General features: G+C 32.1%; 1 protein-coding gene across 1 annotated transcript; it reads left to right on the top strand.

Annotated features, from left to right (window-relative positions):
* Positions 1-926: 926 nt before the first annotated feature.
* LOC132733390 (uncharacterized) lies at positions 927-5,939 on the top strand. Its single transcript, XM_060720037.1, has 3 exons — positions 927-1,018; positions 1,339-2,677; positions 3,640-5,939. Exons 2-3 carry the CDS (start codon positions 1,340-1,342, stop codon positions 4,351-4,353), a joined length of 2,052 nt encoding a protein of 683 aa, XP_060576020.1. The 5' UTR covers positions 927-1,018; position 1,339; the 3' UTR covers positions 4,354-5,939.
* The last annotated feature ends 16,871 nt before the right edge of the window (positions 5,940-22,810 follow it).

Below are 22,810 nucleotides of genomic sequence, written 5' to 3'. Positions count from 1 at the left end.
AACGTTCACTGTCGTATTTTCTTAAAATAACATATGAAGAGCCACAAGCGACACTAAGTCCTTTTCAGGTAATGATACTAAATATATACTAAAGCTGTGGCCGAAATATGGTGGTGTCGGGTTTGGCTCTTCATATCTAAAAATAATGTTTTCCGACATTTGCTGTTGCTATGGAAATTCGGTCTTAGCTGATAATTCCCATGATATTTGGCATGAAAACAATATGTTTGCTTTAAAAAATCTTATCTAAACTAATTACTCATGTAGACCTTTAATAAAATTATATAAACTTAGACAGCAACTGATTTATAACATATTTTACGTGTTTTTATTTCTAATCATTATCCGAACTTGTCCTGCCCGAATACGTGGTTGATCAGAAAAAAATGGTATCCGTTTGTGGAAAACATTTGTTTATGTCTTGCTAATAAATAAATACTAAAGACAATATAGCACATTACATTTATGTTTAACCCGCTTCTCGTAAGAAACAGAAAAATGCGTACGAACGCCAACTTTTGGTTCGAGAATTGACCGCTACTGTATTCAAGGGAATTAACTCGACATTGAATCTGAAACTGAAAGTAGACTGCTATTGTTTTTCTCTCTGATCGTTTTCCAACGCTTTTCAGCGATGTAGGTGCCAAAACTGGAAACGAAAGGTAAAAACGTTTGTATAATTATATTTTGTGACGATAATACTTTTAAATTCAATTTCTGTATCGAATCAAAATGTTTATTTCGACCTGTCATTTTGTGTTGTTACGGACGCAGACGTCAACATGTCAACTTTTAAAATTATAGAAGAACAGTGATAAATCAATAGTGAAATTAAAATATTTGGTAATGAATTGAAATATTTAAAAGTTTTACAGAAAAGAGCCTTAAAGTATCGTTTTAAAAGGAGCAACAGAGTGATAATGTTTTATTTGTTTTGCAGATGGTAAAGTCAAGGTACTCTATAGCCTAGTGGATGTAATCGGTGGCTGCCACCCGATAGGCCGGAGTTCAAAACCAGGTTGCTACCTTTTTTTTTTTTTTTTTTTTTTTTTTTTCAACAACTTTCTTTAGATAATGTCTTACTCATTTGTTTATTTTCTTTGAATTTTAAAGTGTTTTTTTTTATAATATTAAAAAAATGTGATAAATATAAAAAAAAATGATTGTTAAAAGATAGACTTAACACAAATACTGGTATGGTTGCAAAAAGTTTGTTCAGTTTAAGACTGGAAAACACAAAATGATATAGGATTAATTTAAGATACTCTGCAGTGATTATTAACTTTAATAATTTAATAAAATTTAAGGCATATTTTTATGATTCATCTTTTTTTCTAGGATGCCTCAAAAGATATGTGTGCTGTGCAGAAAAAAGCTAAAACTGCATCAAAGAAGACCTGTCAACAAAAATATAGCTAAATATTTACGGAAATTCTATTTGATGCAAACAACCAATTTGGATTTTATTTGTGGAGGTTGCAGCAAAAAAGTGTATCCAGTTTCTAGTGCACAGCCAAAGTCATCTGTTTCAGACACATCAAGAAAATCTACTGAAAATCAGACAGCAACAGCATCAACATCTACAGCCTGTAAAAGTCCACCATCCATTCAGCTTCCCATTAAATCTACATCCAAAAGCCATTCCTACTGTTTTATTTGTAAAAAGCCAGGTCCCAAAATCATAGTTGTACCAGCAAATATAAGATATTCAGTATTCATTGAACATGGAATTATTATCACAGCTGAAAGCAGATGTTGTACTTCTCATTTCAATCACAACTTAAACGAATTTAATAAAGAAGAACTAGTGAACATGAAAACAAAAGAACAATCATTTTTGAACAGAACTACTATTACTGAATTCATCAATAAAACAAGAGAAATTGCCTTAAAATCTTCAAACAAGAGAATGTCATTTGACAGTATGCATACCTATACAGATGAAGATTTAATCAACTTAACAGGCCTAAACAAAGAACAATTTCTTGATTTATACCAACATGTTGAATCTTCAATAAAAAACACTCCAGCAAGAACCTCCATAACAACACTTGGTATTTTCCTCTTTAAAATGAAATGTGGACTTTCAAACAAAATATTATCAACAATATTCAATATAACAAAATCAAGTATAAGAAGAGCAATTCACTCAGCTAGACAAGCTCTTTGTGATATCATTGTTCCAGCCCATCTTGGATTTGAACATGTTACTAGAGAAGAAATCATTCAAAAACACACCAGAAAATTAGCACAAGACCTTCTAGCTGAAAGCAATGACCAGGCAATTCTAGTTCTTGATGGAACATATATTTACATTAACAAAAGCAACAACTTTCAATTCCAAAGGAGAAGCTTTAGTATGCACAAGCACAGACCATTAGTTAAACCCATGATAATTGTCTCTACCACTGGTTATTTTGTGAGTGTTTTAGGGCCATATTTTGCTGACTCAAAAAACAATGATGCATCCATTCTAAAACATATTTTAAACAACAACATACAAGAAATCAAATCATGGATTGACCCCAGTGACATTTTTGTAGTAGACCGTGGTTTTAGGGATGCTATTGAATTAATGAAGGAACTAGGGATACAAGCAGAAATGCCTGCCTTTATGAAAAGAACAGAAAAACAGATGACAACAGATGATGCAAATGCCAGTAGGTTTGTAACAAAGGTAATAATTTAAATAATCAACTACATATATAGTAAATTATTATTATCAATTTCAGATTTAAATGCACAGCTTTTAATTGAAAATTATTTTATGTTCAATTCTTACATATGAAATATTGAACAGTTCTAAAGTAAAAGAAGATAAATTACATTGCATAATATTATCAACTTAATATAAGTTCATATATTTTCATGTATACTTTATCAACTTTTCATTTTAACAGCATATCATTCACTTAATACATACATTATTGGATGTATTTTAATAATATTGAACATTTTCAGCTGGTCATTTCATAATTAAACATTTAGGATTATAAAATATTATTATTTTAAATAAAACCAATTTAATTAAAATGCATTTAACATCTATTGTTGACCAGACTGTTCTGTAGATTATCATATTTCTTCTTGATACCTTATCTCTCATTAAATATGATGTACTGTAATACTGTATTTTTATTCAATATAATGTAGATAGTTTACTGCAAGATTAGCATACAAATGTTCATAGTAATTATTCTTTCTTTTATTTAATCACAGAAATATTGCCTGATTAATTAAGTTAATTATAATAAGAACATAAAAAACTTTAATCTTCAATTATTTTTCCTAAGATTAATTAGTTTATTAATTAAAATCAAAAGAAAAACAAACCAGAAACACTTCTCAGACTACTGATTATAGAATACTTACCTCAGGTGACCCTCAAATTCTTTGAAATTGTAACAGTAGGTCACATTCTGGTGAAGGGGACATAATTGAGAAGTAATATAACATGGCTAGAGTTATTTAATATTTCATTATGTAACAAGTATAATGTAATAATGAAAAATATTTCTTGGTTATCAGAATTCAACTTTTATTCAATCCTTTACTTGTACATTGTACTATACATCTTAAATTGGATATTCTAACTGTATTATTACACATGTTTTGCAATTATATTTAATTGTGCTTCAGGTGAGATGGGTGGTAGAGGCTGCAAATGCAAGGATCAAAAGGTGGAAGTATCTTTCACATGTTCTTCCAACAAACCAAGTGCCATACATAGGTGATTATGTAAGCATAATTTGTGCCTTATGTAATAAGTACCTGCCACCTATCAACCAAACCCAAGAACTTGACTCAACTTTAGCAAGCCAGATGCGGGATAGATTGTCAGGCAATCTTTGTCTTCAAGATTTTGTGGAAGAACATGATCTTGCTAGGAGAAGTGTAGCCCATTGGACAACTACTGAATCATTGACAGATTTTCCAAAACTGTCAGAAACTATATTGAGAATTTTAACTCTTGGTACTTACCAGTTAAAACTGAGCTCAAGCTATGTACAGGAGTATATTAGTGGTACTTGTGACTTTCACTTGCACAAGGAAATTCCGGGCCTTCTAAGAGTTAGACTTCAGAGCCGCCATATAGCATCAAAATCATATCTTGTGTGGTTAAAATATGATGAAGACCATGTAATTGCATGGTATTGCAAATGTAGGGCTGGGGCTAGGACAGTTGGTACTTGCTCTCATGTTGCTGCAGTCATATGGTACCTGGGCATGGCTGTCCATACAGCTGAAACAAGCTTTGGTGTGAAAGACTGGGGTGAGTATTTGGAGGATGCTTCAGCTAATCCAGAATCAATAGACTCTTCAGATTCAGAAGAAAGTATAGTTGAGGAATAGCTTCCTCTCATATAGTGGTTGATATATTGTTATATCCAAATGCAATTGTTCTATTTTCAAATTCTGTACAAACAAAAGTTTTTTCAATAAAGTGATTCTGCTTGGTTATATATTTTATAAATATGTCTAACAGGTTATATGGCCATGCATGATTGATTGTTTGCAATATAACCCACCCCTAGCGGCTCATGTTATATAATCTAATGACTGTTTATATTGAACTATGTACATAGCCTGTCAGACATTCTTGTAACTAATATTATCCTGTTTCAATCAGCGTGTCATACTCTCTTAGAATATGTAAATATTGAACTAAAACTTTAACCATTAAGTAAATAAGTGTATATGAAGTCAGCATTAATTCCATTCAATATGTCACCCAGTTGTGCCAGATCTGACAGGTTTAAATACAGTAATGCTGACTAATATATTTATAGATAAATAAATGTAAATTAATATATACTGTAAATTCTAATTGTATGTTTTGATGTACATATAAGTAATTATATATAATGTTATATTGCTTCAGTGATGTTAATCTTAACTTGTACATCTGTATAAAAGTGCAGGATATTAATTTACCGGTACTGTATAAATGAGCCGTTTCACGACAAAACGAACATAATGGGTTTGCGACCAGCATGGATCCAGACCAGCCTGCGCACCCGCGCAGTCTGATCAGGTTCCATGCTGTTCGCTTACCAACCCTATTACAAATAGAGAAACTGATAGCGAACAGCATGGATCCTGATCAGACTGTGCCGACGCGCAGGCTGGTCTGGATCCATGCTGGTCGCAAACGCACTTTGTTGGTTTTGTCATGACACGGCTCAAATCATTTAAATTGTCATTGGAAGCATTTAAACTATTTACTGTAATTACAATGTATCATGTTTATCTGTCCAATATACTTAATCAATGCTCATTAATGCTACTGGTTTATTTATATATTAACTGAGTTACTTTTATTGTCTAATTCTTAGAACATTATGTACCCTTTATCTTTCAATTGCTTCAAACATGCATCTCACCAAAGCCAATCAAACAGTGTTGCTATAGAAACAAGAAAATTTCCATGCCCTATAAAAGTAAAAACCTTCTGAAATTTAAATGTATACCGTAATTCATTAACACCCAAAATGTTAAAAATGTAACACATGCAAACTGTCTCTTCATACAGCTTTTTTTGTTTAAAATGAAACTAGTTTATGTTTCCATGGCAACACTGAAAACAATACATTCACATTCTTAATCTTGGAACTATCACTGTAGTAGAGGCTTACATATAAAAGAAATATAGATTGCAAGTATTTGTAAAATTCTGTGACTCTAGTTGCAGAATCACAATATGTGAAAATTGGTGACGTTGCCATGGAATTTTAAATTAAATTTATGTAGAAAATTTATTTTTTTAATGTTCATTTTTTTAAATGTTGACATTATCTGTTTTATATCTAGAGAGATGTTAAGTTTGTGTGTTTGAGACTGTTATCTAGCTATTTGCCAATGTTATAAGGAATTAACTTGTTAGAAATATAAAAAATGGTGCATTTAACTTGGTTGCTATGGTAACCTAATAAATAGAAAAAATGGCTTAGTTGTTCTTGTTTCTTTTTCAACACATAAATATTAATCTTTGCTGAAATTTTGATGAATTTCTGAAACAGGGCATTTTTTCACCCAAAGTGAACCTAGCCCTTTCCAACACATGATTCAATTCCCATAATGCCGGGATAGTCAAAGCTCTCGCTAAAAGCTACGGAGTTGAACTTTTCCTTCCAAAAAATAACTTCCATTAGGGCCACATTGCCGAATGACTAAAGGTGGTTTGTTTTCATGCCATATTGCAAGGATTTAGTCTATCTTGTATTGTACGTCATAGTGAAATACATACTTAGCTAACATCAAAATAATAATAGGAATATCTTTATGCTGCTAAAGTCCTTATTCACACAAATAAATGTCATGTTTCGTTACCACCTAGATAACTACACTAAGCATGATCTGAAACCAAGCTAGATATAAAGTTTATGATGTATCAAACCAGACCTGAGTGATAAAACAATTCATAAGTGTTTTTTGTTAACAGGTGCCTTCTTTTTGTATTGACACCCTGAAGATATCCAACCGTCTCTTTGACAGTGACTTTGGCAGAGTAATCGACCACACTTTTAATGGTGTAAACGACTCATTGGTAGTTGAAACAGAAGAGACACAGCTAGTTCTATCATTTGAAACATGCCCAAACATGAATGCAGTGAGTTTAGGAAGTGGATTCAAAGCGTTTGCGTCTTATGAAAGTGAGCGATGCTTCATTTTTAAGTTTTATGTTCAGTTTAATTCATGCATTATTGTATATACATAATAATAAAATATTTATAGCAACAAAATAAATAAATACCAAATATTTTAAATTTTTTGGTAGAATCAAAAAGATTTAGTAGTCAAAATGCCTGTTTTGTATGCTGCTTTTACAGTACATTGTATAAGCAATACATAGACACATAAAAGATTTCATCTTTTTTTCTCAGATATTCCGACTTGCTTTTCTCTTCATCCATATATCCCTTGGCATGAAGGATTGAGAGAAACCTGCCGCCAGACTTTAATGATGATAATTTCGATGGCGTATCTCGGCTTTCCATTTGTGAACACTACTGAACAATGGACTATACACGTTCCTATGAGAAGACTTAAGCTGCAAATAATTTCCTTTTACGTCCCGTGCAAAACAAGTAAGTGTGTTGGTCAGTAATTTGTCACCAATTTTCTGCATAATTAGATTACAAAATGAACACCTTCACTCGAACCGCCTTTCAAATCACCTCTGTAAAATGCAACCTTTTTTTAGCTTAAGATAATCAATAATGAAGAAGATATTTGTATATATTAAACAATTCTTTTTTTGGCTTTGCTTTAATAAAAAAATATATTTCAATATAAGAAAACAAAGTACTATCATTTATTTAATTCATCCTTCGCTTCTCAAAATGTTAAGGTTCTCATTCATTTCAAAAATCTATGAATTATATGTATGGAAATGTTTATTAAAAAAAACTGACTAAATAGTTACAAAAAAAGAAAAAGCGCCATGTACATGTATATATATAATTTCCCAGCTTAAGATAATGAATAACCATTAGATTATTATAAATTTCATTGCCCAAATAAAAAGGGATTACTGTCTACCTTACTCCACATCCTATTTACTTTGTCCCTGTCTTAATTCTGCCTTTAAATTCTAATTGATTGCACCGTTAAAGCTTCATTCTAGCTTGCCTTTTTCTCTTATACTCTCTTATACACGTTGTCTATAGTACGTGACATGTTGTGATCTGCGTGGGAAAAATACCAATACAAATGTCGGCCCAGTAAAGATTTTTTTACTCTTTTAAATATTTTATCATTTTAATTGGATAAAGCATGGCGTCTTTTTATCAAGTTATAAAAAAAACAATCAAAATATCATTTTGGACAAAAATCGATATACTTTTCATAATAACATAATGTGTTTAGAAATTCAGAAACTCACACGCAATGTACGACAAACATATTGGCCCCCATCCCCCACACACCAAGTAAAGAAAGCAAATCAATCTATATGTGGTTTACTCAATTGAATGAGTTGAATGAGCAGGCTCTTCACTGAAACTCAAAAGAATTACGGACCTTTTAGGTTATTATTACCACTTTACTGTTGGTTTTCTGCCCTAGGTATGGAAGAGATACCGTCTCAAAACGTTACTTTGCAAAAGCTTTGAAAGGCCCAAGATACTGCGATCCGTGAACACTGCTTATTTATGGCATCCGCTCCGAAGCGCGACGCCTTTAAATAATGAAATGAAATCGGATTTTGTAAAAGGGCAATTGCAACTTCTCGGGGATTTTAGTCGGTCATAATAGCCGATCAATCCGATTGGTATGAGGGTGTTTGATTATTAAAAATGAAATGTTGCGATATGTACAATGAATAACAAACTGGAGAATTTCGCAATGCAAACATATTCAAATAAAATAATCTTTTCCGTCAATTAATCGCGCTCTTCGGGATTTTTTTATTAAACACTTTGTAGTACACAGTGGGTTGTTATGGTATGTTATTGTTACACATGTATCCGAAAGCTGTAAATAAGCTGATGACCTCAACATTGTGATCGAAAGTCCGAAATTCTATTTATAGAGGGATTTACTTTTCGCCGGTCTCCTATCGGTAGTTCCTGGTCTCTCCCGGTCTATTTTGACCGGGATTTACTAGAGACGGGCGAATAGTATCACACGTTTTTTGTCCGGTCTCTGTTTTGGAGTAGATGTTTGATATCGTTACAGATAGATAAGTTTTTTTTCAAAACTGACCGTTTGTCACTTAGTTTGGTTACAATAATTAATAAACACAGGTCAACTCTCAAATTTATTTATTATGACCATACATAAACATACAATTCGAAAGAAAAACAACAACAACAAAAGCATGTTTCATTTTATTTTAGGGCCGGGAATTCTATTCGAATATTCGAAACACTACCGAATATTCGAACATTGAAAAACGAATACAAATATTCGATTTTTTTTTAATTTTGTTATTACTTTTAATTTCAATAAAGATCGTAAATTAAACCATTGACCTTTACCTAACCAGGTTTTCACACATTTGTATAACGCGTGTCAACGATTATCGCCAATTAACTGTGAAAACTTTGGTTATTTTGATTATCAAAAGTGTATCACAGTTTGCAATTTACCTGTTTAGCAGTTAAGAATGTTTTTTCTCCGATTTTAATTATCTAATTTATTGTTTTCCGTGCTATAATCTTCCCGATTAATCAATAATTGTCTTCAATTTGTGAAGAAGAATAAATCGTCACGCAATATTCGGCGGTTATGAAAGTATGGGAAGTGTCTATATTCCGTCAGAATTATATTTATTCCGTAGATATTACTCTAGCTAAATTTATTTTAAAAATATGTTAAACCTTATCTCAAATTATAAATAAATAAATGAATACAAAAAAAAAATAATACAAGTTAAGATTCAATTTGTTATTTGGGCTAAGAGGCTACGATTAGTCATATTACTGTCGATCAAGTCACGTGAGTTAGCTCCTGTTAATAAGACAAATAAGATTAACTGAACAATTGCAAAAGGCAATCAAATTATAAATTTATTTCAAATTGTAAAGCATATTCAAGTAGTATAGTATTCGACGCAATCAATTTCGGATACGTATACGTCAAAGAGAAATGTGGAACAAATGTTATAAAAACAATTACTCGAATATATACGAATACGGAAAACGAATATTCGAACATCAAATTCCTTATTCGTTCCGAGCCCTATTTTATTTATATGAGATAAAAACAATAAATATGTACAATTATTGAGTAAAAGGTACATTTTTATTCCATCAACTTTGAAACATCTAAACTGTTATCTAATTTGTTATTCGTGTTTAGTAAAGATGATGAGAGTTTTTTCTAAGTTACAAATTAAATTTTATGAATCATTCAATTGATTGATAATTTAAAAAATTAATAAGAAAAAATACGAATGTAAATGTACATGACTTAAGAATAAACAATATAATAAATTGAAAGATTAACCATAATTTGCTGACTTTTTCCAGTTAATTTTTGACTGATAATCGGTCAATATGACAATTGAATTCTGAAAATTTATTTTGCAATTTTAATAAAAAATAGTAGAAAACATAAAAACTCAATATAAAAATAGCACATTAAACGAAAAAAAAAGTTAAAAGAAAACAATATTCATAAAATATTTTAAAAAATAACAATTATTGTATAATAAATACAATTATGCTCAACATGATCAACATGGTAATAATATAACCAGTGTCATATTTTTTACTAAGTGTGAACAGATACCTTAAGAGGGGTCTAAGCTAATAGCGATAACATACACAATTGGGGTGTTGATCATGCGTAAATGGTTTATAAATGATTGTATATATCCTTTGCTAATAATAATCACGATGTTACATTTATAACCATAAACAGATAACAATTATAATATAACATTATATATATATTTAATTATTTCCAAAACGTAAAAGAACTATTGATTTTGACTTCTATTATTTTGTATGTTCCACATGAGCCTAAAATTCTATCAAATTACCAATATTAACGATAATATCAAAAATACCCCCAATATACTAGTATAAATAAACTTATGCCATATGGGGAGTATATTTTGAATATAATTGACCTGTATATTTTGGATATTATCGTTAATATTGATAAAATTTCAAGTTCCTGTGGAAAAAACAAGTAATATTCTAATCTCTAGCATGCCTACCAAAAATCATAATGAACAATGCCTTTCATCCACTCATTCATAAGTGATATACAATTCTGGTAAAACCAATTAACCATTGAAAAGTTTTTAAGAATATCTTGCCATCATATGTCTACTAGTTCATCTTCACTTGCTGCATTTCTTGCTTGGACGCCCTTTGATGCTTTGCACCGTTAATCTCTCCTCTGATATATCATGCACAACTGAATACGTACTGTATATCTTATAACATTTTAGGAACACGGTTTATGACAGACATTGATTTACATAATCAAGATATTATACATTATATAATCTTAAAAGTTCCTTTCAGATCTTAGTCTCAAAACATTATGTGTCTTATCTTTATACAACGAAGTCTTCCAAAACTTTATATTACATTTAATCGTTGTAAGAGTAACTGTATAGCCATCGTTTGGCATTCTTACAATTTCTGGGGACATTGACTGTATATTTGTTTTACAACTGTTTATGTCACTGTATTACCTATTATTATAAGCTTCTTATTTGTCTTTTGGGATCTCGTATGTGGTATATAGGCTTTATAACTTCTGAACCCCTTTTAAAATGTCATTCCGTTTAGTTCCGCCCATTGTTTTCTGGTTAAAGGCACACGCATTCGCTATCTTCGGATCCATGTGCCAATTTGCATGCAATAGCACGAACGTTTGACATTAAAGGTTCCATGATAACCGCCGTGAACACATCTTCGGATCTTTCTTAATACAAAAATTCTTCTTTTTCATGATAACAAATGTTGAATTATGCTTGAACAAGTGCTAATGGGCCAAAAACTGACAGCTCATTCAAACCAATCCTGCAAATTTTTAATCTGTTTTGGTGCGTTCTTTGGGGATTCTATTTTTCCTGTTCTTATCCGAATCATTTTAAAAGCTCAGTAGACTAGATGCATGTTTAAGAGTTCACTATTAATTAATAAATTGTTTTATAACTTTTGGACTCGTAATGTGTAACATGCTATGAACGGTTTTTCAGCAAATTACAAGTCAGAATTCAAAATAACCAATATGGAAGAAGAGAACGTTTACTGCAACATACACAAACCACCTGACATAATTGAGTCATCGTTTGACAATATCACTGTACATTTTTATAGGGGAGTTGATCCCTGGCCCAGAGTTCCAAATGTCGAGGGATTCAGGATTGTCTATAGCGTTATAAATGAAGAGGAAAAAATGGAAATGATTGATTCTAAACATACCATGTCTGCAGGTAATTGTTTGTGTTTAGATAAAAACATACATATTTTATAGTTAGAAAATTTAAAGAATCGGCAATTACTTTCTCATTAAGAATTAAGATGATCATTTACAACACAAATATGTTTGGTGCCCTATTAAATTTTCAAATTCTAAATGGCCAATTACCTGAAACATCTTTTGCTTCTTTTTAAGTAAACTAGAGTTATTCTGACTTAGCTTTTTGTATGAAAATTCAAAATACTACTTCGTTGACATTTATTTTTTACTTTTATTACATATGGTGATTCTGTTTTGTTTCAATTTCTTTTTCTTTTTTTAAAGTACACCTTTAAATATTTCCAGATTCATAACTGTATATCCTTTTTTCTTTCTTTTTAGTAAAAAATGTTGCAGTTAACAAGAGGGTATATTTCCAGTCTGCCACTGGATTGTCTGAAACATATTTCCCAACCGACGGCCTTACCCATCCAGATGCTTCGGCTTGCTTAGACACCCGCCAATATTTTATTTTACTAGATCTTAACTTCGTCTACAATGTTAGCTATGTCGTCCTATATCATGGCATAGGGTAAGTAAACTAATCTTCATCTTCTATAAATAACATAATTATCACTGTTATCATTAAAAAAGGATTAAAATTATGCTTAAATCATAAGGGAATTAATAAACGTGATGTCAAATTTAAATTTAAAAAAAAAACAACAGAATCTCTTTAATGGCTGACGAATCAAAACTGCAGCCTTTAATATCTGCGTGATTGCAATATGCGACTTGCTAAGCATGTTGGCGGTTTAAACCCCTGGAACAACACTTGAAGTTGACACAAATCATCTTTCCTGTTTCGGCGCCACATGATCTAAACTGTGTTGATGCGCCATAAAACCATCCAATCAAACAAAATCATTTATATTTGTTTTTGTTATCGCTCTTTTGTTATACATAATCCATTAAAAATGGTTGTATAAGTATTTGGTATAGTATGAAATTAATTTAGTCCCTCATTAACAAAAAATGATAAAAAAACTTGGAATTACACAAAAACTAGATTTTCCATGTTACCACATGTCCTAACACCGAAATTTGGTGAGAAATCGTTGTTTTTTGACATTTTTATTTTTTAATTAACAAAAAATGATGAAAAACCTTGGAATTACACAAAAACTAGATTTTCCATGTTAACACATTCCCTCACAGCGAAATTTGTTGAAAACTCGTTGTTTTTAGACATTTTTTATTTTTTTAATTAACCTTTTACCCCATGAGCATATTGCGAAAAATGACCGTTTTCATTGAAAAGCCTCCTGTAACAAGTTCAAACTGCTATGGAACTATGAAACTTGGCAAAAATGTTGACTACACCATAGCCTCTGTAACAGCATGCTCAATGCTTAATTTCCTGTTACCATGGGAACGGGGTACGTCTCAAAATTGCCAAAAATCACTATTTTGCATTGTTGTTTTTTTCCATCAAAACTGATTTCAAAGTGCGACAACTTCTCAATGAATTGAGATAGAGTAAAAGGCTTTTCAGCGTCGGTTACTAGTTACCCTAAGATCGACCTGAGGCCATTTTTAGCCTGTCACATGTCCAAAATTTTCTTGGTGATGAGTGGGACTCCGCCCCCCTTCAAACCCCCCTAACCAGATGGGGGCACATCCCCCTTCAGGCAACCCCCTGATGATATATTTGGATGGGGGAAGGCGCCGAAAAAGTGGTCACTTTTTTAACAACATTTCTCAACTAGAAAACAGTGTTTGGGGACTAAAAAGTGCATTTTTCACTGTTTGAGGCCTCAAAAGGTGGGGGGCAAAAAGCCGTCGAAACACGCTAATATAAGGGAAAAAGTTAACAAAAAAATGATGAAAAACCTTGGAATAACACGAAAACTAGATTTTCCATGTCAACACATGCCCTTACACCGAAATTTGGTGAAAAATCGTTGTTTTTTTTTTGTCATTTTTAATTTTTTAAATTAACAAAAAATGATGAAAAACCTTGGAATTACACAAAAACTCAATTTTCCATGTTAACACATGCCCTAACACCGAAATTTGGTGAAAAATCCTTGTTTTTTTGACATTTTTTATTTTTTTAATTTACCTATTACCCCATGAGCATATTGCGAAAAATGACCGTTTTCATTGAAAAGCCTCCTGTAATAAGTTCAAACTGCTATGAAACTATTAAAAATGCTTCAATACTAATGAAACTTGGCAAAAATGTTGACTACACCATAGCCTCTGTAACAGCATGCTCAATGCTAAATTTCCTGTTACCATGGCAAAATTGCCAAAAATCACTATTTTGCATTGTTTTTTTCCATCAAAACTGATTTCAAAGTGCGACAACTTCTCAATGAATTGAGATAGAGTAAAAGGCTTTTCAGTGTCGGTTACTAGTTACCCTAAGATCGACCTGAGGCCATTTTTAGCCTGTCACATGTCCAAAATTTTGTTGGCGTGAGGGGTACTCCGCTCCCCTTCAAACCCCCTAAACAGAAAGGGGCACACCCCCCTTCTGGCAACCCCCTGATGATATATTTGGATGGGGGAAGGCGCCGAAAAAGTGGTCACTTTTTTAACAACATTTCTCAAACGGAAAACAGTGTTTGGAGCCTAAAAAGGGCATTTTTTCACTGTTTGAGGCCTCAAAACGGGGAGGGGCAAAAAGCCGTCGAAACACGCTTATATAGGGGAAAAGGTGAACAGACACAATCACGCGTCTCAGGCTACCTGAGTTAAGTATGTCTTAAAAATCTGAATTGTTGTCTGATTTTTATTTAACATGATTCAACAATATAAATCGTGCAGACCATGTACACTTTACATTTACCTCACCTCTTAATTCTGGAAACAAAGTCCCTCGGAAGCATTAATCACAACAAAATAACATAAGAATTGCAAACTCGGTTTGATTGAGTCTGTACATGAGGGATAATGAATAAGAGCAACATCCCTCACGCCCCCTAGCACCGGCTTGAGCGGTACTCAATTCTCAACACTTTATAGTGCTGGTATCAATGATCCCGAAGGACCAGAAAATATAACAACACTGAAGTGAAGTACGGGGCAACTTTTTACGGCTGCCACACGGCACTTGACACCTGCTGTTGTGAAGTACAATATTCTTCCCTCGGAAGCATTAATCACAACAAAATAACATAAGAATTACAGACTCGGTTTAAACCAGTCGTCCTTTTGAATAAAGTTATACAGTTAAATATGACCACTTCTTAATGCTATTCACATACTTAAATGCCATAATATCATTTCATTTCGTCTTTCAAGTGAACTTATCTGGAATGCGACTATTGCGTTTGGTTCGTACGATATTGTCATTTCCACTGGTCTAACCATCTGGGAAACCAATCAAGTGGCACGTATTTGTGGTGAGAAAACGCCGAGTAGAACAGTTCAGCTGCATACCCATGCAGCAAGATATATTCTGCTGGAACAGATGCTCGACACGTCACTTGTTGTATGTGAAATCAAAGTATTTGCAAATAAAGGTATGACATTCAAATGACATGATTATTTAATATAGTAACTGTTTTAAATTAAGTCAGGCAGATACTTTCACGATATTTTGGCATTTGTTTTATTTTATGTTGTTTTTTGTGCTAGATTTCCAAGCTCAGTAAAATGATCGAATGTCTCAAAACTAACTCTGATTTCGTTTTGGAGAGTTTAATTCACGGCTAAGAAAGGAAGATAGAAACTATATTCGACTCCTCTAAGAAAACAGTTTCAGTCAAAATAAAATCATTTACATTGCAGTCAGGGTTGAAATGAAATACTTTTGAATAGATATTGAAATACATACACGATTAAACCGTTGGCCAATTCCAGTCAAAGATAAATTCAATCAGCTTTATATATACACTTCTTTACAAAGCTTTTTGTAGTATTTAACGTACACCATGTTCTTCCTAGAACTTTGTAAGCAACAAATTTTCAAGATGCTCTGGCAGGGAGTCAAAAGTATATCCGGTCGATTGTATTAGCCACCATTTGAAAATTTCGTGAAACAAAATAAGGAAAACTGTCTGTAAAATGGGGAAAAACCCTGTCATACGTTTTTTTTTTTTTTTTTTTTTTTTTTGTTTTTTTTTTTTTTTTGTGTGTGATACTGCCGAATGTCTGCCCTCCTAACTAAAACATGAGCACTTGATTATCGTAAACAAAAAATTGTAAGAATCTAATTATCTAGACTAGTTACAAATAAAAGACAATCCTACTTAATAATCTGTAGCACTTTTTATGAAACGATCTTTAAGAAATGCACGTTTTTGTTTTCAGGCCAACAATATGATTCCAGGAAAGATATTTATCTTCTAAATGCAGGTAAGACATATCAATAACACACACAATTTTAACGTTTTGGAAAAGTTGATTTTATTTGGTATATGTGGCATGTTTGGCGCTCGTATATCGTCCGCTATATTCATCACTTGAAACTGTGTGTAACATGGTTCGTTTACAAACTAATTGCATTTTGATATTGTTTCGTTTCAGAAATTACATTTTACGATTCATAAGAATTTGGATAAGAGTAAAGCTTTTATCACTTTAGATCATAAATGGATCAACCGTCATTCGTTTACCTCTTTGAAGTTAGCGAAAAGGATTAGGTCGTCGCCTTATTTAGCAGATTGGTTCACATATAACATAATCTAATTTCATACATTGACCGTGGTAAAAGGTTTCGTTTTTCGTAAATATTAAGTTTCTTTCAATTCAAAAGAATTTACAAATGACTTTGACTTGGCCAAACATAGGATTGCATGAAAGGAACATTTTCCTGGTTTCTTGTGATTTTACTGTAATTGTTCTGTTATGTTATATATTTACAAATCATGGATACCAGTATTTCTCTACCTAATAATTGTGTGTTTCTCACTTTTGATAAGTCCACGGTGAATGGGGTCACTGGTCTTCATGGTCAACGGAGTGTCACTGTGATGGTCACCAGTATAGACATAGACTATGTAATAACCCCGTTGAAAGATTTTACGGTCGTAAATGTCCTGGGGAGTCTATTTCCAAACAACCATGTTCATCTATAAGCGCCGATTGTGAAGGTAAAACTGGTGTTAAGAATATATTATTAATCTGTATTTCATTTTGCTTTTTATGTAACAAGCAATATTCAGGGAAGCTCATAGCGTTCAAACAAAATTTTATCTAAACTGACCAATGCATTTTAAGACTTGATGTATTTTGGCGATGCTGGGTGTTAGCTTTATGTAAAACTAATATCACGAACCTTTCCATAACCAAAATTTAATTCAAGCCTTTGTTATTACTAAATGTAAAAGACCTTATAGAAATTATATGAGTGCTTATATCTTATATGTTTTTATTTATTTGACATTAATTCTTTGAAACATGGGCTTTTTATACAGCGTACGAAGAATCAGCATATCTGGACATCTGTACAAACAACAATATAGGTTTGTTTGCTTTTTATGTTGCAAAACTTTGTTAAGGCATGTTATATAAAGGATTAGAAACTATTTGCTTAGAAAGAAATCCAGGACTTAAAAGTAATTTATGATTATAAAGATAATGCTTTCATATAAGAATTGCGGTAATGCCTACTTAATTTAGAACAAACACTATTTACCATATTTTAATGTGTATGTAGCTGTACCTTATGATTTTTTTACATTTTAGTTTGGAAAAAATGATATTTCCAATATATATTAGTATCTAAAAGACGCACTTGAAGACAATCGTGTTATCATCACATGTACTTATGGAAAAACAAATAAGTGTATGTATGTCTGTTAAGCAATTTTGCAACCCGTATGACTGCCATTTATATTTGTGTTTAAGAGGAGTATAAATGTACATGATGTTTTGTTTTTTCAAGTGACAGATAGTGTTGGTCTGCAACACTGGTCAGAGTGGGGCACTTGCTCATCTGACTGCGGAAATGGGTTGATGTCACGTCAACGGAAATGTACCACTCATGAAGCGACAAACATTGACAATAATTGTAAAGCAGATATTGTAGAAACACGACCGTGTATAGGCAATAAACCATGCCTCGGTAAGTCGATTGATCCTATTGATATTAAATCTATATTCACCATTCTAGTGTCCTCTAAAATGGTATTTACAAATAACTTAATGAAACTCTCAATAGCTTATACTGTAGTCTTCGTGGGATCATTTTATTTTTCGAGAATATCTATTCTCATAACAACAGATATGTGCTGCAGCTTTAAAACTAAGTAGCACATGTATTTGTAGGTGTTTTATAACTGACGAAAAAAAGTGCAAGATAAACTTCACCTTCACATTTACCGGTTGGACTTTCATAGAGACTCGTATATTTATCATTATTATACCTCATAAAGTCCTTCAATGTATAACTCCCATAGGCCTTTTATCTGTTCTGATTTAATATCACCCTCCAAGGATATATTCCCCGGGGAATATTTTATATCACCCTGGGGCACATAATTCTTGCATAACTCCAAATTTCATACATATTGTGTCTCAACTTTATGTAGAAATGTATGAAAACATGAACTAGTTTTGTTATGTTTTGGTTTTTTTTGTTGAGGAAAAATAATTTTTGATAATTATAATGTGTATTCTATTTATTTCCTTGATTGTGTACTTCATAAATATTGTAGTTGAAGGTCTTTCGGTTTAACAAAATAAGTAACACATGGTTTTTGGGGTGATAGAGGATGTGGTTGCGCCTCTGGGTAATATACCAGTTCTCGGGTTGACAATATCTTCTATCACACCGACAACCATGTATTACTTATTTGGGGATTCTTATTTTCTCTATTTGTTTATACATTATTAATTCTGGTCATAAAATTTAGTATTGGACTTACACTCATTTAATATCCTTTATTTATTAATAGTTTTTGATATACAAACTATTCATTTTTTTGTGTTTATATCTGTGTGTATATACGTGCTAATTTCAGTGTGTGCAAGGAAGTTTAAAAAGTGCTACAGTATATTATCGAAGGTAACAAATTGGAATCAGGCACAACTAGAATGTTGGACAAGAAATATGTCGCTAGTCACAATAATGTCACTGTCAGAAATGAGATTCATCAAGTACTTGTTACGTGAAAGAAGAAATATAGACGTTCCTCCAATTAACTATTTCGATGCTGAATATTACGTTCACATAGGTTTGTAAATCGTAATGAACAGTTTTATATTTTGCCGTACAAGCTGGTCTTAACGTTTCCGTTTTATCATGGACAGAAACATTGAAACATGATTTATACCATTTGTTATGTTTAATCACTCTTGTTGTACGTTTCATCAAGGGTGTTTTATTTTATGCTCTTTATATATCGATGAACAGCAGTAACTGTCAATAACCACATCAGATATGCTAACTTAAATTAGCTCTCCTGTGTTTCAAAAAAAAACATCGGACAAGCTTTCTGGAACTAACTGTTCCGGTGTAATATAAGAGTAACGTAGTCTTTCACCAAGAAAAGGCAATCAAGCATCCTTATTTTTAGGCATACATCGAAGCCACTTGGCCAACAAAAATATATTTCTTTTAGAAAATTACTAAAAAAACATTTAGAACAGTATCTTAAAATGCAATGATGTTGATAGGTTTTATAAAGAGGTATTGGGAGAAAAAGAATTATAACATTTCATTCTTTATTTATTGCCGTTAGTTTTCATGTTTAAATTGGCCATAGATAAAAGGTTTAAAATATCAGATTGAAAAATTATGGGTAAGGAGCGGTCATATCCCTGTTTTGTTTTTTGGTGTATTTTTTAAATCTATGCTTATGAACCTTTTCTATTTTAAAATATTTCTCCTATTTTAGTAGGCAATTTTACAACGTGTGTATCAGCATAAGTATAGCACTTCTTCCGTATTAATTGTACCAGTAAGGGGCATGTTGCTAGATTTTTTATAATTGTTCCATTAGACATTTAGGCCTTACGGTCTTTAACACTTTCTTTTTTCTCTTTTTTATTAATTCTTGTTAATTCCGCCAATTTTTCTAGTCGCGTGCTATGGGCCATTGTGCACAGTATATTATCTGACTCATCATTGTCGACGCTGAATAAACACTTTCATTAAAATAACTACATGTATTTATAATGTAGCGATTTCGATATTATACAGTACAGAACAATTTTTCTAGTAAAAGATTGTGAAATTCCGTCTGAAATATTTTCATTCAGATTAGGTGTTTTAGATTCATATTTTACAACATGTCAGACTTATTTTAATCATTTTAATCAATGAACTACAACTAAGGTACAAGTCTCTCAAACAGATTCATATTTTAGGGCTGAACGTTGGATCATCAGAGAACGATAAAGCTATCTGGGGAAATGGAATCTTCGCCGCGTATTTTACAGCATGGTATTATTTTCCGATGATTATAACTATATAGAAAACCATATTTTTCTTTATTATTCAAAAGACGAATGCAATTTTGAGTAAGATATTAAAAGAAAAGAAAATTAAAAACATTACCCTTTTATCAAAAGTGCAGGATTGCATTAGATTTTCTTGTTTGATATCGATCAACTGTCAATAAAGATTACTAAAAAAACCCGAGCTTCAACATTTTGAAATGTGTCGTGAAGTATTCTATTCTAACTATTTCAATATATTGCTCGTCTTTTTCTCATTGCGAACGTTAAAGTGACATTATGCCCCTCCAAGTGTAAATGATCAGCGACAGGTTTAAAATAGAAAAACCCATAGTTTTGTGTTTTGTCATTATTATGTTGATTTTATATTTTACAATGAAAAGTATTAAATAATCCATGTGACCAACGGAATTTTAGATCAATATCATTCAAAATGTATCGGTAAAGCTCAATTCCTAAAAAGAGTTATGTGGTCTTTTAATTATATAGGTAGTTATATTTTAGATAGTTTATCACAATGATATAAGCCAATCTTTAGAAATATATTAAAAATTCTAGTAGTGATTGTAGTGTCACTTTTATTTTTCACATTTACATCCGAATTTTACATTAAATGCTACCAACTTACCTTTTGAATAGGAATTCAAAGAAATCTTCAACGACCGGAAGTTGTACTCGTATGAACTTTAAACTATTCAATGATGATAAAACATGGGAACGTGAGGATTGTGACTTGAAATTGGCGGAATACATTATGTGTGAAAAAACTCAAGACGGGCAAGACAGTGGTAAGCATGACAAATGGTTATAACGGTGTAAATTGTAAGTTTTGCATTTCACAAACAGTGTACACGTGTGATATTCATCCCTTTTTCATTTCCAGTAATATTTACATTTTAATACTGAGAATATTCATTTGTGGTGCACTGATTCTGTTCAGAAACAAGATTTTTGTGTTCTAAAATATTTTTACGAGGATAATCAAAGAATAAAATCTGAATAATTTAAGACCATGATCATACTTATTTCGTTATAAACACTGGGATCTTCTATCGATAAAATCAATTTTTAGGATGAAAGTCAATAAGTACTATACACATTTGTATAAATAACAATTAGATTTAATTTCGTGAAATGTAAGCAGAAACTTTATTTCTTAGATGATTTATATTGTAAAATGTTTATATAAAGCTTGTGAAGGCAATATGACTCCAATGATAAGTTTTTTTGACAAAGATAATTTTCTAAGAGTGTGGCGGATTTCCACAAATGAATTTACATATCAAGAAATATTTTTATCAGCTTAAGAATTTTGTTATGAAATAGTCTTCAAATATGTATTCAAATATTATTTTACAGTTCCAATCAAGTCCTTGACAACCTATGTTGAAACAGAGCTTGTTGATGTACCTGAGCAAAGTTTGCCTTCAGAATATGAAGGCAATGTCAGTGTTACAATAAATGGTGTGAGTTGTCGTAATTCATCCTGCCGTTTTAATGTCGAAATCCAAGCTTTGACTTGCAAACAGTCGGACGGATTATGGAGGGAATGCAGTGTTAAACGTAAGGTTTTCTTGTTAGAAACTTCATTTGTAAGGGAGACACAGGCAAAATCATCATTTCTTAGTTTTAAAGTTTTCATTCATTATTTTGTGAATGCCCTGAAAATAAATATATTAGACAGTCAATGGAACAAAACTTTTATCCATATAAAGAATAAAATGGTGGTTTCCTAACTTGACCTGCGTGGGTCAGGTTAAAGCGCTATGACTTTGCAATATTTGTCAAAGTGAACACTGGAAACGTTGAGTCTGTTCTTAAGAAGGCCAACTCTCGGTTAAAATTTCTTTACCGCAAGAAAGAGTTTCTTACTCAGCATACCAAGACACTTCTGGTTATGGCACTTTTCAGTGTCACTATGATTACGCATGCTCTGTTTGGTATAAAAGCTTGATACAGTCTTTAAAAAATAAGTTACAAACTTGTTAAAACAAAATAATGAGATTTGTACTTGACTTGGACTCCAGAGCCCACATTGACCATCCCACTTTAGGTCCCTTAACTGGTTACCGGTCCACAAAAGAGTTGAACAGATAATGTTGTGTCATGTTTTTAAGATAAAAAATGGCCTGTCTCCGGATTACATGTCTGAACACTTTATTTCACAAGATTCCATACATAACTATAGTACAAGACTTAGTCAAAAGGGTGGATATTGTCTACCTAAGGTCAAAGGCCAGGGTTCTAAATCCTTTGCTTTCTCTGGTATTAAATTATGGAATGATTTACCTGTAAAGTTAACGGAGATCAACAGGTTACAAAGTTTTAAGGTTGCCATCAAAAGTCATCTTATGAACAGTATTTAAAATTTAGGCGTGTGTTAAAGCCGGCGCCCTAACAAGTCGAAGGCGAAGACACAATAAGTGAGCACATTATCGTGTCCTCGAATCCGACTTTTGAGGGGCGAAGTCATAAATGCACGAAATGGCAAAAATTCGCCAACATTTGTATGTTATTTTCAAGTAAT

The sequence above is a fragment of the Ruditapes philippinarum genome, unplaced genomic scaffold, assembly GCF_026571515.1.
Source record: "Ruditapes philippinarum isolate M1 unplaced genomic scaffold, ASM2657151v2 ctg3843_1_1_1_1, whole genome shotgun sequence".
NCBI classification, from domain to species: domain Eukaryota; kingdom Metazoa; phylum Mollusca; class Bivalvia; order Venerida; family Veneridae; genus Ruditapes; species Ruditapes philippinarum.
Note: the sequence above shows the minus strand (reverse complement) of the source record. Positions and strands in the feature narration are given on the sequence as shown.

What these genes read in the sequence shown, in the direction of transcription:
- LOC132733390 (XM_060720037.1), top strand. Translation starts at nt 1,340, where the DNA reads ATGCCTCAAAAGATATGTGTGCTGTGCAGAAAAAAGCTAAAACTGCAT. An exon ending in CCAGTAGGTTTGTAACAAAG is followed by an intron (nt 2,678 to 3,639) that starts GTAATAATTTAA and finishes ATTGTGCTTCAG; the next exon opens with GTGAGATGGGTGGTAGAGGC.